At 36.5% G+C, this 16,816-nt stretch overlaps 1 protein-coding gene across 1 annotated transcript; it reads left to right on the top strand.

Moving 5' to 3' along the window:
• Positions 1-11,073: 11,073 nt before the first annotated feature.
• Positions 11,074-16,050, top strand: LOC149402116 (microtubule-associated protein 70-1-like). The gene is made up of 11 exons (XM_089608935.1): positions 11,074-11,767; positions 11,864-11,949; positions 12,850-12,915; positions 13,022-13,192; positions 13,265-13,435; positions 13,585-13,740; positions 13,822-13,968; positions 14,068-14,139; positions 14,230-14,766; positions 14,881-15,065; positions 15,513-16,050. The coding sequence occupies exons 1-11, from the start codon at positions 11,530-11,532 to the stop codon at positions 15,550-15,552; spliced, it is 1,869 nt and encodes a 622-aa protein (XP_089465061.1). The 5' UTR covers positions 11,074-11,529; the 3' UTR covers positions 15,553-16,050.
• Positions 16,051-16,816: the final 766 nt, after the last annotated feature.

Genomic DNA, 16,816 nt, shown 5'->3' with positions numbered 1-16,816 from the left:
GGTTTTTATGTAGGCACAAGTGAATCAAGTGGCCAAATCAATTTTCTTGGTCTGGAATTCTCGACCAACTTGTATAGAAATACAGGAGAAGATCGAGTGCTTATACAAAGAGAGATGATTTATTTCAAAATAAAAGGCTTGCTTTGGTATGTTTTTCAACCTTGGATTTTAGGGCTATTTATAGCCTCAAAAACTGTGTACACGGTCTCTTGCTCATTCTATCATGGAATCAAACTAACCCTCTATCAATGTTATATACTCACTCTCCCTTAAATCATGTCATACGTTCAAGACCAATAAATCATGACACATACTTAAAGAGAATGAATATTTCATTTTATTGAATTAATCCATCTTTACATCAAGTTGCCTTTTAAATGACTTATTACACTTAAATAAATACATCAGTAACATCTACTTGTGGGAACTCCCTCCCAGTCTATACAAAATATGTCGATCATAGCCAACTTGACTAGGAAGTCTTTAAATGCAAGTTTGTATGACCCATTTGTGAGAAGTTGATACTGAGACTTATCAACAGTAATATGACATTCATATTTATGTACCCTATGTGTTGGATCAATCAAAGTAGAGCAAGTTTACATCCGAAAAGTCCAATTTCCTTTGGGACATAGCAACCCCTCTTTTGATCATGCTACTTCTCTGGCTATAAAATATTTGAGGGTTCCTAAAAGATTGAAATACCGACAGCCGATTTTGTGCCGATGGTCTCAAAAATCGGAAATTACAGTGACCGATGAGAATTGCGACGGAAAAAATGTGAAAATTTGAAAAAATTGTGCCGACAGAAATTTCGAAAAAACACGGAAATGTCGACGAAAATAATGTTGCATAATTTTAAATATGACAACTAAAATTGATACTTCATTTAACGAATGATTTTATAATTAGAATTCCTTTTTTATGATTAAAATTCGTTTTTATGACTTTATATTAGGGACTAGGTCTTTTGTTTTAGGGATTATTCCTATTTTATGACCTCCACAATGATTTTGGACCAAAATCAAATAAGTTCAATTTAATCCTAAACTATGACTATCTATTTTCTTTAAGTACAAAAATACCCTCAATAACTCACTGTGACTTTTTATTGACATTAATACAAATAAGTTCCAATGTTTATTGACATTAATATAAATAAAAAAAAAAGAACAGGAATTAATTATTTTTCAATAACTCATTGTGACTTTTTATTGACATTAATACAAATAAGTTCCAATGTTTATTGACATTAATATAAATAAAAAAGAACATGAATTAATTATTTTTCAATAACTCACTGTGACTGTTTATTGACATTAATACAAATAAGTTCCAATGTTTATTGACATTAATATAAATAAAAAAGAACAGGAATTAATTATTTTTCAATAACTCACTGTGACATTTTACTGACATCAATACCAATAAGTTCCAATGTTTATTGACATTAATATAAATAAAAAAAGAACATGCTCATGTTTAGAATTTCAAACAGAACATGCTAATAAAACAGATGGTTTATTGACATCAATGTCAATAAACTAGACGGTTTATTGACATCAATGTCAATAAACCAGCTACTGTCAACCCCGACAACACCAAACACATGTTATCAAAATTGGGAATCAACAATATTGTATAAACACACATTTGGGCGCAGTTATCCACCCGACGTTCTCTCGATTCTACCCGGCCTCGCCTCGCCGACGCTCGTGCGGCAGCTCCGTCATGTCTCGGGCCGTGTCCTCGTCGACCCGAACCGCCGCTGTGGGCTCTGCGTAGTCCGCCCTAATCGAGCCTAGACCCTCGAGAACAAAACTAAAACGAAGACCAAACAAAATCCATAACAACTCAGTTACACACGGCAAAAAAAAAAAACAGCATACACGGTCAAGTCTCACGGCCAAGTCCAAAACACGTCCAAAAATCAGCAAATCCATGGTAAATTCATCCAAAATTCGAAAACAGCCCAAATCAACAATCCCAAGCATAATTCCAAACACAAAATCGACTCACAATATCAACAATTCTCAAGATTATCAAAAACCCCAATTTCTAATGAACATACCCTGATTTTTCGGCCAAAATAATAAAGAGAAAATCCAAACAATAATCTTAATCCATGAATCCGAGTAACAACATCACAACCGAGCTAAAATCAAGTCCAGAGTACATCAATTTCACGAAATCAAACCAGAAAATCAAAAATCTCAATCTCATGAACAAACCCTAATCTAAAAATCCATTTTCGGGTTTGATTTTTCTTACCCAATTCCTGTGAAATGCACTCTCCTCGGTGGGTTCTCTTCCTTTCCCAGCGTTCGCTTCCCGGTCGGTCTCCACGGAGACGCGCGGCGTTCTCGTCTCCTCGGCCAAGGCGCGCACGGTGGAGAACTGGTGGCTTGAGCTGTCGGCCGAGCTTCCTCTTCCTCCGCGAGCTCAACTCCGTCTCACTCTCACTCTCTCTCTCTCTCTCTCTCTCTCTCTCTCCCGAATTCTCGTTCTTCTTCTTCCTCGCTCAACTCGGCGACAAACCACGAGAACCCCAAACTAATTTTAGGGGTTTGAAACCCCCGTGATAAGCCTCAACGGAGTTCTTCTTCTTTTGGACGCAAGAGAGAGAGAGAGAGAGAGAGAGAGAGAGAGATTTTGGACGAAGAAGAAGAAGAAAAGAAACGCAGAAGAAGAAAAGAAATAAAGGATAAAAAAAGCAATGAGAAAAAATTGAAAGAAATAAAAGGATAAAAACGTAATTGTGTAAAAAAGCAAGTCATGTTTTTGGATTAAATTAGAGATATTGGATTTTGGTCCAAAACTATTGTGAATGTCATAGTTTAGGAATAACCCTTTATTTTAAAAGTCATTTATTGGGCCCATGACCACACTTATGCTTTGGCCCATTAGGGCATTAAAACATGCTTCTTCTCCAATATATCATCTCAGCCGTAACAAAGCAAAATAAAAACAGAGACTGAGCAATGTTGACGTGCAAGAACAACGACGACACATAGCAGCAACGTCGACAATTTCACTGCAAACTTCCGAAATAATGGTGAATTTGCACTATGGTGGTCGAATTTTGGACAGCGTGAGGGAAATTTTATCGACTTCGCGTGAATTCACTCTGCGACTCAGACCTATTTTTTTAGGGTTTTGGTCGATGAAATCTTGGCAAAATGACGATTTTTCTTGTTCTTTTATACCTGGTCGGAACGGCATTTGTCGAGGCGACGACACCGTAATTTTCCCAGTCGAACGACGCAATTTCTCCAACACAAAATGGCGAAACGACCATATGATCACTTTTGTGCCGGACTCCTCCAAAACGGGCAATTTCGACGTAATTTCGGCGACATTTCAAACCAAGTGATTCAGTTTGGTTACAATTGCGAAGTGAGATATTTCCAGCCTAACGACGATCCAAATTGTTGCTTTGAGGAGGCAATCATTTTCATGTTCTCAAAAAGAATTAATGATCCAAATGCATATTAGCTTGATTTACCAAGTGATTATAATATGAGTACAGCTTTTTAACATTTTTGACACGACTCTTTTTTTTATCTAGATAGATTCAGCTCAAGATAAAGTCAAGATAGATAAAGTCAAGATGGAGTCAATCCAAAAACAAGTTGGACCAGTCACAAGAGCAAGAGCTAAAAAACTTAAGGAAGATATGGAGAACATTGTCCATCAATCCTAGGAACAAAGAGCCTAAATAAACTCTTAAGTCCAATATTGAGTTCGTCCAACTTCTCCAAGCAAAATCTGATTGAGGAAAGCTTAATAATGAATATCTAACACAATTCATAGGTGAGCAAAGAGGATTTCGAATTACACTAAGAATGCCATTAGTTTCAACTATTATGATAATTTAATCTGCATTTTACTTCATTTCAATTTGTGTTCCTTTATTTAGCATGGAAAAACGTTTTATATGTTTTGTAATAGTGTGAAACATTTTAAAAAAAACCGTTCAATGAATTTGTGAGAGATATCTACCCGTTTCTTGAAGAAACTATTATCAACTTATCAATGTATTCTTTGTGGCGTTTAATTTTGACTTATCAAACAAAATTTCGCACTCGTTTTGGCGTCTTCATCATTCCAAGCTGTGTGTCTATTCTAACAAGTTCATTATGATCATAATCACAAGTACCCAACTTACGAGGCACACTAATGTTGGGTGCATCCCCAAGTCACAAGATCAAACAATTCAAGGACGTCAACTGCAAAGCTCTTGGGGAAGGCACGCTAAATTTTTCGCACAACAAGTCGCACACAAAATTGGAGGGTTATTGTTATGCCATTGTTATCACAAGCTAAAAATGACCCCCTTAGATTAAAAAAATGACAAGGCAAGCCTATGCACGAAAGTCAAGCTCGCAAACAAAGTCCGCATGTCAAACAGCGAGTCGAGATCTCAAGTCTAACTCTCAAAATGGAAACGACAACAAGCGACCAAGCCCATGGTCCGAACCTTTGGCAAAATAGGGAACCTTAGCAAAAAAAAGGGAACCTTTAGCAAATAGGGAATCTTAGGCAAATGGAATCTTAGACAAGAGAAACTTAGGCACAAGGGAACCCTATGCAAAGGAAACCTTAGAAAAAAAGGGAACCTTAGGCAAAAAGAACCTTACCCTAAAGGAACCTTAGGCAAAAGGAAACATTAGGTGCATATGGAACCTTATGCAAAAGAAATCATAGGCAAATGGAATTTAGGCAATAAGAACCTTAAGTAAAGGAATCCTTAGGCAAAAGGAAATCTTAGACAATTAAATCCTTAGACAAGTATTGTCACACGAAAATGACCAATGATTTAAAGCTTCGGGCGGTTAGACCTAAGGCCGACCAAGTGGCCGCACCCGAGCCAAGTGTGGGAACTCGAAAGTCTCGAGTTGTGGTTCCTCTAGTCAAAGGCGTTCTTAGAAGAGAGAATGATTGAATAGAGGGTGTGATTGCACTTCTTATGAGCTGTCTACGTACCTGAGCACAACATGATCAAGTCATAACGTAGTTCAATGTGTGAGTATAGGCTATTTGAGGCGCGAAGCTTGAAGGGTGTCTTCGACAGAGGAAACAGAGTGCAGAGAAGTCCTCGGCGACGTCTCAAGACTCTAAAATCGAGTGACCCGAGAGAGAATGTGTGTTTTCTCTTAGAGATGAGGGAAATTCTCAGTAGAGAATTCCGGGCGTAGTCGTGTGCGGGTGATTAAGTGCTCGATCAGATTAAATCGTGCGCAGAAAGTCTCTGTTAGCGTTTTAGAACTCTGAGAGCGAGTAATCTTGAGGAGGAACGAATGTCTCTCTAACCCTCACTGAGAGGGGTATTTATAATGAATGTGGAGACGTTGGAGGGCCTTTGGAAGCACATCGTAGTGCGCGCCGCAAATTTTGTGCGCGTGGCGTGGCTGCGCATTGGCGCGCCGCATCTAGTGTATGGCACAACACACCATGTACCACGCGCGCCAAGCACGAGCCTGCTTCTTTTGAGGAGCGCGCATGGCGTGGGCAAGCTCTGCTTTGCGTGTGAGCTCGGGCTTAGACTTTTGGACCATTTTGCGTTGCCCTTAGCCTTCATGGGCCTTGATGGGCTTTTTAGTGGCCCGGCCTGTTGGACCTTAGAATATCGAAATTCGACGCAAGTCGCGTGTAATTTAATATTTCAGGTTTTCTGATAACGACCCACGACAACAAGATTGAACCTTAGGCAAAGAGATCCTAGGCCAATCAAATCCCTCAAGCCTCCTTAGCTCCTATAAATACCACACTCTATTCACTACACAATGTAAGTTCTTCTAGACATAGAAAAACTCTGCCTCCCTCTCACCTCGCTTTCTCTCACTAGAGACATTTTACTCTCTCTATACTAGAGACAAAGATTAGCCCCCGACCTCGATTATTGTTGAGCTTCGGAGCGCGCTGGAGAAATTCCTTTACGTCCCTCTAGTTCATGTTTCTTGTTTTCTCAGGTGAAAAATGCGAAGAACACGACGAAAGCGAATAGCACGACGAAATAAAAAAACGTAAAGAACATGAAAAAAACACGACGAACACGAAAAACGGAAGAACACGACAAACAAGATGAACATAAAAAATACGAAGAATATGATGAGTATTATGAACACGAAAAAAAGAAGGTGAACCATTGGCGAAGCGAAAAGAGATCATAAATCTCTTCCCGACGAGCTAAAAACAACTATGATAAAGTACTTTTACACATGTGAACTTACATGCGGTCATAGGGTTCGGTCGCAAACCGAACCACATACGATTCTAGGTATTAATTAAAAAAATAGCGTTAACAACATCGATATCGGATATTATAAAGGGTACATTAGGAAAATAGCCAATATAAACGTTTGACATTGCTAAATAGCCAACGTTTGGTAAATCTTAGGTAAGTAGCCACGACCTTTGATTTACAAGCGCAAGTTGACGAATATACCCAGGAAATCATTCCTGCCCAAACCTTAATATGTTCTGAATTTATTTTGAAAAAAATTGATAACAAATCGGGGGAGTTAATATTGCACATATAGATAAATTAAAGGACTAATCAATAACCACACGCAATTACCTCACTCGACTTCAATTGCATTTTAAAAAAAGGGAGAGAAAAAGTAGAAGACGAAGAAGAACTCGCTGCCGACTAGAAAATAGGAGAAATCGACTTTTTAATTTTATCAGTCGTCGAAAAGATTCAACACTGGTAATCATTTGCATTTGTTTTCTTCTTCTTTTTTTTTTTTTGCAATGATATTTTTTAAAAAAGGTAGTAGTTTTGTAAATCGGTAAAATAGGATCTAGGGTTATTGGTATTTTTTTATTGTGGAATTGTGAATCGGTCCAATATTCTTGTTATTCCATTTTTGTTAATCACTTGAGAAAATATTATTGTTTTATGTGTGTTTGTGGCTGCACGATTGAGGAAGCTGATAAGGATGTGGATTAGAGTCTCTCTAGAGAGTTTTCGCTCAGTTGTAAATATGTGTAAAATTTGTAAATAGTTGTAAATAATAGTGTAAATATTGCTAAGTTTATGTCTTCCCAGAATTTTTCTTGTGTAATCAGCTGTAAATATTATAAATTATAGTGTATTTAACTGTAAATAGTTGTAGATAAAAGTGTAATCAGTTGTAAATAGTTGTAATCGTAATAAGCACTATAATCGACAGTTTTTTTATTTTAAATTAAATTTTAATTTCGGCAACTTTGATTGATTTTAAATTTAATTTTTTCGGCAGTAAATGAGAATAATATTTTATGCTGCTTGGTTTTAATTTTGAATTATACGTCAATCTAAAGAATGAATTCCAATGGATTGGCATTTAATTGTGGGATTACGTGGATTTAATCTTTACGTGGATTACTTAATCTTTAGGCAATTTAGTTTTAAAATTGAATGATTCAGTCAATTTGAAGAATATTGATTAGCATTTCGTTATGAGATTACTTGGATTAATAGTCTTAAATGTTATAGATTGACAAAAGTTTCCAAAAGTTTGGATTACGTTTTTTCAAAAATTGTAATTTTAAAGTAAATAACTGTAAGTGAGTGTTAATTATTTGAATCTATTGATTATTTACGATATATTAATTTTTTCATTGCAAAATAAACAAATATTTACACTATTATGTACAACTACATACAATTGATTACAACTATTTATATAAATTTACAAATATTTACAGACGACGCAAAACTCTCTAGAGAGACTCAATCAGCCTATGCCGAGAATACCGGCAGTAATAGAACACCGATGTTCGCTCGATGGAGACGTGCCTCTCCTTAGTGGGCATATTGTTGGTGATTATAGCACCTTGATAACCATATTAGTTACGGAATTAATTAATTACACTAACAAAATCGAATTAATATTATGGTTATCCAACAAAATCTAGATTTACTTATTAATTATTCATGAAAGCGATGTCAAGCAACCAATAAGAGCAAAGTTTAAAGATTCAGAGAAACTCACATGAATAGGATCAGCTACAGAATCTTCAAGCTTTCACTTCTCCGTCTTCAGTCTTATAAAGATTATCTTCAAGCTTTAGCTCCTCAACGATCTAGACTTGACAATGATGACATCGTAGTCTTCCGAAACGTAATCTCCGAGGCGAATAAGAAAGATGAGTGGGCACAATCTTTATCTCACTGCGATCTAGAACGGTGTTTAGATCGCATCGTGTTTATGAGATTGGAATCAATAAGTTCCAAGAGGGGGAGAGATAGTTCGGCCGAGAGAGAGGGAGAGACTCTCTTGGTCGAATTTTCTGAATGCAAAAAACTTGTTGGTTGCATTCTCATGAATCCCTATTTATAGTGGTGAAAATTATATATTCTTCGTAGTTACCAAATATATTATTTTTTTTATTGTGTTCACACTAGTGAATCAAAGCTTAGCCCTTGGATCTCTTCTCATGAATCATACTTTCTCTCTTAGCCATCAGATCAATATCTATGAGATTTTATTTTATGTTTAAATAGAGAATATTTATTATTGAGAGTATAAAGGAAATATCTTATTTCATTTTAAATATTATCTCTTAATATTCACGAGAGAGAATAAATGACAATATCTTATTTCATTTTAAATATTTTTTTCTCTCATTTATTTAAATAACTAAAGAGAAAATATTGGTAAGTACCAATATGCTATGGACGAATTTTGACACACACGACCAAGAGGGTTTGGCGCAAATCCTTGTGCCCAAATCCCAAAAATTCATCCACCTCATTTTGTGTAAGGCCCAATTGCTTAAGACCCAATTAATTATTTATTTACTTGGTCCAACAATAAACAAATAAATAATTGATTAATTATTTACTTGATCAAACAATAAATAATTAATACTATCATAAATAATTATTTAATTATGCAAACACCCATATTTCAGAATTGATACTGTCAATCACAATTACAGCTTGTGAGATTATAATAATGAAACATTATTATTCGAAAGTTCTTATTCGCCTTTATCAGAGCCGAATCGGGGACTATGGACCTAGTATTAGAAGCTTAACAAATCCGATGTAAAGATAAAAAAAAGTTCTTTCTCTTTTCCACATCGATATGCCTAATCTTGGTCAGACTCCACCTTGCAAGCCAAGATTGAATCCTCCTTGGTACTAGAATTATATTTACTCATCGTGACGAGTGTCCACTGATATAGTCAGTTCGTGATCAAGATCCTTTAGGTTCATCCAGTGTCGAGAAAAGTCAATTATTCTGTTATACTTTTCTTGACACTTATAAGCACTAAGCATTGTTGCTTTCCCAGCGGAAGATTCTTCCGAACGTATAAACTTCGGAAGTGCGCGTAATCTATGGGTTCTGAAATCAACCCTTAGGTGAGAGAACATTTACATTCTTTCAAGAAGGCTGGATTCTATATTTGTAAATCACTTCCCATTCAAACCATGTTCTGAAACTTCTATCATATAAGTTGTGATTAGCATGATAGTGACCTTTTAGCAAATGAGTCAAAGAGTGCGGTAACATGATCCAGTGTCCATGATCACTTCAGAATTTAGATCAAGTCTTACTGTGACCATCATTAACGACCTTGGTTAGTGTATCGTAATGATCCTTAAACGACATATCTACAACCAAAACCTGTCTGGGTTGTACACTTACTACAAGCGTAGAATGCTCACAGTAAGTGATCAACCTTCACTTGTGTTCCACATATATGATTTCAGATTCAGCTACCTAGGCTTGAATCAATCATCGACCAGTTTTAGTTCACCGCCACAGCTCAAATGTCGTGCATGTGACTTAGTTCGATACAGAGACTATGAGTTGATGAATGTTTGATAAATCTTAATATATAATAAATAACGCTTTTGATTCAAATAAATTATAAAACTTTATTTTATTAATAATTCAACAAGAATTTACAAAAGCATCTTATCTTGGGCAAGCTATGTCGGGAAGACCGTAACCGTCCTCGACCTCGTCGAATCCCGCGGTCCTCAATGGTACGAGCATCGTACTCTGAAGACTCAACCCAACCACCGCAATCCTTAATGGTACGAGCATCGTACTTTGAAGACTCAGGCCAACTAAGAGGCAACAGATCTCCATCGACGAAGAGCCTTCGAGAAAATTCCACGTGCTCAATCGTATCGGCGAGGGCGTTCAGATCCAAGGACAGAAATGACACTTGAAAAAAAGAGATTAGATGGATAAGGATTGAGGAATGTGAGTGATCGATTACCTCTATGTTGAAGTGTCGTCGTGACCGAGAAAACCATGGTCGGCAAATCAGGCGAGGATTGCCTCTCCTTTGAGCGAGAGCCTGTAAGTGAAGGGATTGCCTCTCCAATACATATAGATCTGCCTAATATGGATGAAAAAATAATTCAAATTTTTAAAAAAATCCGAATATAAAAGAGGGGCAAACTAGGAATACATAAAATACCTTGATTGGATCACATTATTTTTTGGTTATTTATCTAAGAGTTACGAAACGTTGACTATTTAGCAATGTTAAATGTTTAAATTGACTATTTTACTAATTTTTTGTGTTATAAACTTAGAAGATTGATCAAAATATAAGTAGCAAACTTTACAATTAATATATCATCCAATTTTCTCCGTGTAAGATTTTTAAATTCTAAAAGAATCAGAGTAATAAACACAATTTTCTTTTAATAATTTAAAGATCAAAGTACAACTGTACAACTAACCCATGAATTCCATCTAAAATAAAATATTATTTATATTTTTGTGATAATTTTCGGCCATTGTTCGCTCCGATCTAAGTTCCAAGTGTCCACCAGCACGAGAGATGTCGGGAATAAAAAGCGAAGCAACTCAGATTCTGCTTCCTCCGCTATAATGCGCTGCGTAACACACTACGCATCACAACTTTTCCTTCCCGTTTCGCAGGATACAGTGCGCACTACGCACACCTCGTCGCTTATTCTGCTCCCACGCGTACGCAATCAAGACCCACAATCCAAAAGAAAAAAAAAAGCCCCAAAGAAGTAATAAATGGGTGAATGTGTAATATTTCTATTTTCATTATATCAAAATTTATAAATAAAGCCGAGTTAAGTGAGTAAGTAATCTTACGAAGCAGTTTATGAGAGAGAAACACATTATCTCCATTCCTCTCTCTCTCTCTCTTCTTCAGTGTGTCTCTGCTTAACAGCAAAGCTCTTGTGTTTAAAATAAAATAATTTCTTTAACTTATGATTTTGGATTAAACTATTCTAAAAGACTCTATTTCCATAACCAGACGTATAACCAGATTTGAATCACAATCTAGAGAGAGAAACAAACAGACAAACAAACTAAACTAGCGACTCTCTCTCTCTCTCTTTCTCAAAAGTTCACCATTTTTGTCTGTCTAAGCACATTTCGCTTTCATACTGTTTCTCTATCTTCTCGTTCTCTCTTCATCTCTCTAGCTCTGTGCAGCGGTGAGATTGGAGGTTTTTGTTTTCCGGAACTCTAGCATTCGGATCCCGAGGTGCGTTTGGATGTGAGAGAGCGTGAATCGGTCAGATCGGTGATGGCGGAGGTTTCCGGCGAGGTGAGAGGGTCGGCGGTGGATCAAGGGGGATCGCCGGCACCGACAAGCGGGACTCCGGCACCGTTGATGGTGTCGGGATCGTTCAAGGAAGGGAAGGGTTCGTCGAGGAGGAGAGGACCGGTGAGGCCGAGCCTCGATGCCGACGAGTTTATGAACCTGTTGCACGGCTCGGATCCGGTGAAGGTCGAGCTCAATCGGCTCGAGAATGAAGTTAGAGGTGAGAATGCTGTTCGGATCCGGCGAGATTCGGTGCTCTAGATATATTTGGGTGTGTGGTTTTTGGTTTTGATTTATGAATTTTGGTTTGTTTCAGATAAGGATCGAGAGTTGAGTGAAGCTCAGGCGGAGATCAAGGCTCTTAGATACTCTGAACGCCTCAGGGAAAAAGCCGTTGAAGAGGTGAAAATAAAATCTGTTTTTGGTGTTTCAATTTCCTGCTCTACAAGTCTCTTTCAAATGGGGAAAGTGTGTAGACATTTTCGATCGAGTAGCTTTTTTGATGTTATTTCCTATAATTACCAGTTTCTCTTTCATATTTGGAAAATGACAGTTGTGTCTTTGAAGTAAAAGAGTGTGTAGTTAAACGTGGTTCAAGCTTTTTAGTCCACTGGAGGTGTTACTCTTTTTCTGGTTTGATGAAAGAAATTACTTCCCTTTGAGAAAATAAAACTAATTGGTGGTCTCATGTCTATGAGAAGATATTGAGCAATATTAGGAATCCCACACGAAAAAGAGAATGAGAACTAACAAGATTTATAAAGCTCGTGGGTTAATTCTCTCATTGCCAATTGGTTTTGAGATGATACTTTCATAGGCACCAAGCTTTTAGGCTGTAAACACTGTTTAATTGAACTCTTCTGTTCAAGCGACTGTAATGTGGCGAGGGCTGATTATTTTGCCCACAGAAAAATAATATTTTTTGTGTTGCTTTGTCAAGCTGTTGGGATGCTTAATGTATGCAAGCTCACTTCTGTACTTAAGTGGAAGATTTGCACTCATGGATTTCAAATTTCCTGTCTTTATTGACTTGTATATATACATTTTTTTTTTCTTCTTCAGTTTTTGTTGTTTCTTATGTTTTAGATAAGCATTATGTTTTTTCCATTTTCTGATAAGTAAAATATTTTAGTAAGTTAGCATTTGGGAGATTGTTGTTCCATCCTTCATAATATCATTTGAGTGACTGGCCTTCTGAAATTTTCGAAAATACTGCATCCTAGGTCTGTTTCCTTTGTTATAAATCTCATGTAATGTTGTTGCTGATTTTTTATTTTTATTTTTATTTTTTTACTGATGCAGCTTACTGAAGAACTGTCTAAGGTGGACGGGAAGTTGAAATTAACAGAATCACTTTTGGAAAGCAAAGTATTATTGGAACCCTATCTTGACTAATTTTTGATATTTTTTATTTATTTTTATGTTCAAAATCACGGATATACATTTTTAGTCTAATCAATAAAATGTTTTGCAGAATCTTGAGATAAAGAAAATCAACGATGAAAAGAAGGCTTCTATGGCAGCTCAGTTTGCTGCAGAAGCAACACTCAGAAGGGTTCATGCTGCTCAAAAGGATGATGATATGCCACCAATTGAAGCTATTCTTGCACCTTTGGAGGCTGAGCTTAAGCTGGCCCGGCAAGAGGTACCGGACATAATCTTAATAATGCTGTTTCATAGTGGGGGGAGATATATTTGATTTTTGTTTTTCTTGTAGATAGCAAAGCTGCAAGATGATAATAAAGCTTTGGATCGTCTTACCAAATCTAAAGAAGCAGCTTTAATTGAAGCTGAAAGGACTGTTCAAATTGCGTTGGCTAAGGCCTCTATGGTGGATGATCTACAGAATAAAAACCAGGAGTTAATGAAACAAATTGAAATTTGTCAGGTGAACTAATGAAGCACAATATGTTTTCTTAGCATGCTTCTGAAACTCTTTTGTGTAATTTACGTGATTACTGTGTATAAGTAGGGTTTTTTCTGTTTGTAAAAATAAAATAAATGGTGTTATTAATTTATCTACATTTTCTGATTCAGGAGGAAAACAAAATTTTAGACAAAATGCATAGACAAAAAGTTGCAGAAGTTGAAAAGCTTACTCAAACAGTTAGAGAGTTGGAGGAAGCTGTTCTCGCGGGTGGCGCTGCAGCAAATGCTGTGAGGGACTATCAGCGGAAAGTTCAAGAAATGAATGTAATACATATTTTTAGTACCCATTAATGGCAGCTCGACTTATAGTGCTTCAATGAACAAGGTCTCTATGTATTTTTTCAGGAGGAGAGAAAGACCCTTGATCGGGAACTGGCTCGTGCAAAGGTAACAGCAAACAGAGTCGCAGTGGTGGTAGCTAATGAGTGGAAGGATGCAAATGACAAAGTGATGCCTGTAAAACAATGGCTTGAAGAACGGAGGCATTTGCAGGTAAATACTGTTTCTTCTACTGATTACGCTTTTGATAACCATTGGACAAAAGTTTTGGCATCCTCATTGCTGCAACATTTAAAAATGATGTTCTTTCAGGGAGAAATGCAACAACTTAGGGACAAGCTTGCTATTGTCGATCGAGCTGCCAAGACCGAAGCTCAGTTGAAAGTAATGATTTGGTTAAACATTTTTTTTTATTGTTTTATATATGTTTCTGATTATTTGTTCTCAAACATCCTTAATTTTATTTTTTTTCAGGAAAAATTTCACATGCGACTCAAAGTGCTCGAGGAGAGTTTGCGGGGTGGAACTTCGAGCAGTGGCAAGAGTAGTACGGAGGGAAGAAGTACAAGCAATGGGCCTTCACGTCGCCAGTCCCTTGGTGGGGCTGATAATATCTCGAAACTGTCTTCAAATGGATTCGTACCCAAGAGAACACCATCATCGCAGTTGAGATCCTTATCCTCTAGCACCAGTTCAGTGCTTAAGCACGCTAAAGGCACATCAAAATCGTTTGACGGTGGTTCGAGATCATTGGACCGTGGGAAAGTCCTGTTAAATGGTAGAGGTCCCAATTTCTCATTTAACCAGTCGTGTGATGCTACCAAAGAAAGTGAAGTTCCTAGTACTTGGAAAGGAATATCCGATGATAAGCCAGCCGAGCTCCCAACAGCCTATACCGAGGATAATGTCCCTGGTGTGCTATATGACTTGCTTCAGAAAGAAGTCGTAACCTTGAGAAAAACCGGTCATGAGAAAGATCAAAGCCTGAAAGATAAGGATGATGCGATTGAGGTTGTTATTTTCTTCTTCTTTTTCTTTTTACAATTTCAAAGTTATGAAAATTTGAATGCGAGTTTGTAACCGTTTTTTTTTTTTTTTTTTTTTTTTTCGTCGATTCCTGTGTAGATGTTAGCCAAGAAGGTAGATACACTGACAAAAGCCATGGAGGTTGAGGCGAAGAAGATGAGAAGGGAAGTTGCAACCATGGAAAAGGAGGTAGCTGCAATGAGGGTAGAGAAAGAGCATGAGAACAGAGCAAAGAGATTTGGTAGCACTAAAGGCTCTGTCAACAGTGCACTGCTTGCTGGAAGGTACTTGAACTCTCTCCTATTAGCTGATAATGCCCGGTACATCTAATTGTGTGCTTGCATGAAGAAAAAATATTAAAATTTTTGTGTGCTTGCATGAATTTCGCGTTTCTCATTTTCATGCTACTGCTTGAATACTCTCTGAATAAGTATTTAGATTTTAGAGCGTGTTCCTAACTCTAGCTCATCCTAGACCAACTCTTCATTTCTTCATTGGCCCTTTTGTTTTTTTTAATTGGCAATTTTCTCACAAATAGGTAACACAAAATAAATCATTTTGACTGTTTTTTCTTGGACTTGTATTTATAAATACTATAGACAGTCACATTTCGGAACAATATAATTTGCAAAAGGAATGTGGAAATTGTATCTAAATAAAACTGTTAAGTTGTATTAAACTGCCAAAAAAGAGAGTTTAATTTGTTTGTTACCATCGTTAACTTCATGCAGGAGCATGGGAAGAGGTGGGTTGACACGAAGCACCCAATGACAAGAAAATTAGCCACGACGGAGGAGATCTGGATAGGCCTTGTTTTGAGTTTGGTTTCTGTTTGTTTATTATGGCTGTTTTCTCGTTTCTTCCTAGATTGATTGATTATAAGTTTGTAGCTGGCACGCCAATGCTCTTGCGATGCACACCGAAGTTTAAAAAACCGACAATGGCTGACATTAAAAAAAGGTGAAAATGTGGGCTAAAGAAAGAGCAAGAATGTTGACGTGCTTCTGACTTAGAAATGTTATTTTCCGCTCCTGGTGGCTAGGTTGACTTTGGGCTAACCTTATGTCAGGTTTCTTGAGTGAACAATGGTTGTGTGATTGTATAGGTAGCTTATTGGCATTTCTCACTTAATTCTTCTTCTTATTATTATTTATTTTGTTTTCTTATTTTATATTTGTAATTTCCAGCCAGTGTGATTTATTCGTGGTTCAGGGTTTGTTAATGTTCCTGTAATCAAGATCAAGATAAGATCATTTATGGTTGTGGTAATTCTTATAGTTCTGTCCAAAGTTAAACAAATTATTGAAAATAACTGAAAAATATTGAAATGCTTGCCAAAGTCTGGCAGATGCAGGCAAAAGTATAGAATTTCTTATAGTAATGTTGTGAAATCTTCATTAGCATTTCTATGAGCATTGTGCGCTTGTGTAAAGGTTTTGCAGATGAAGGGAAAAGTTTAGAAATCCTTATTAAAATCAATTAATTGAGTAATTAACCACTACGTTTTGGAGGTTTGTTAAATACTTGATTTTTTTTTTGTAAATTTTAAGTTAATAATCCTAAGGGTGATGTGGCATAATTTTGATGTTTTATCATTCTATCTGTGCTCTTGAAGTTTGATGGTTATTTACAATTATTAATATGTTTTTGGAGAATATCTAAAACTAGATTTTTGACTCAAAATTGGACAAAAATATAATTTCAGCTCATTTCACCATCTTTCTCTCATTCTCTTTTTAATTTCTCTCATTTTCTCTATTCTTTCTCTTTAACTTTCAAAGAGCCCTCTAATCTTCTCTCCATTGATGGATTTTGTTGAATAATGGTGGATTTCGATTTAGTCATCCGGCGTAATAAAAATTGGAATTTCACGTAATTTACGATGGAATACTATAAATTAGGATGAAATTTAACAATTTTTATGATGAAAGTCATGATAAATTAAGATAATTTATGATAATATACGATAATGTACGATGATATACGATACGATACATTATAGAAAATGAGGTTTTGTGTGACAGAAATTTACTTT

The sequence above is a fragment of the Urtica dioica genome, chromosome 3 (genome assembly GCF_054948205.1).
Source record: "Urtica dioica subsp. dioica isolate 48M chromosome 3, U.dioica_male_clone48M_v1_H2, whole genome shotgun sequence".
In the NCBI taxonomy this organism is placed as follows: domain Eukaryota; kingdom Viridiplantae; phylum Streptophyta; class Magnoliopsida; order Rosales; family Urticaceae; genus Urtica; species Urtica dioica.
The sequence above is the reverse complement of the archived record's forward strand: the minus strand, read 5'-3'. Positions and strand labels throughout refer to the sequence as shown.

Coding starts and splice junctions, on each gene's coding strand:
- LOC149402116 (XM_089608935.1), top strand. CDS start 11,530: ATGGCGGAGGTTTCCGGCGAGGTGAGAGGGTCGGCGGTGGATCAAGGG. Junction 13,969..14,067: donor AAGAACGGAGGCATTTGCAG/GTAAATACTGTT, acceptor ATGTTCTTTCAG/GGAGAAATGCAACAACTTAG. Junction 14,767..14,880: donor ATAAGGATGATGCGATTGAG/GTTGTTATTTTC, acceptor ATTCCTGTGTAG/ATGTTAGCCAAGAAGGTAGA.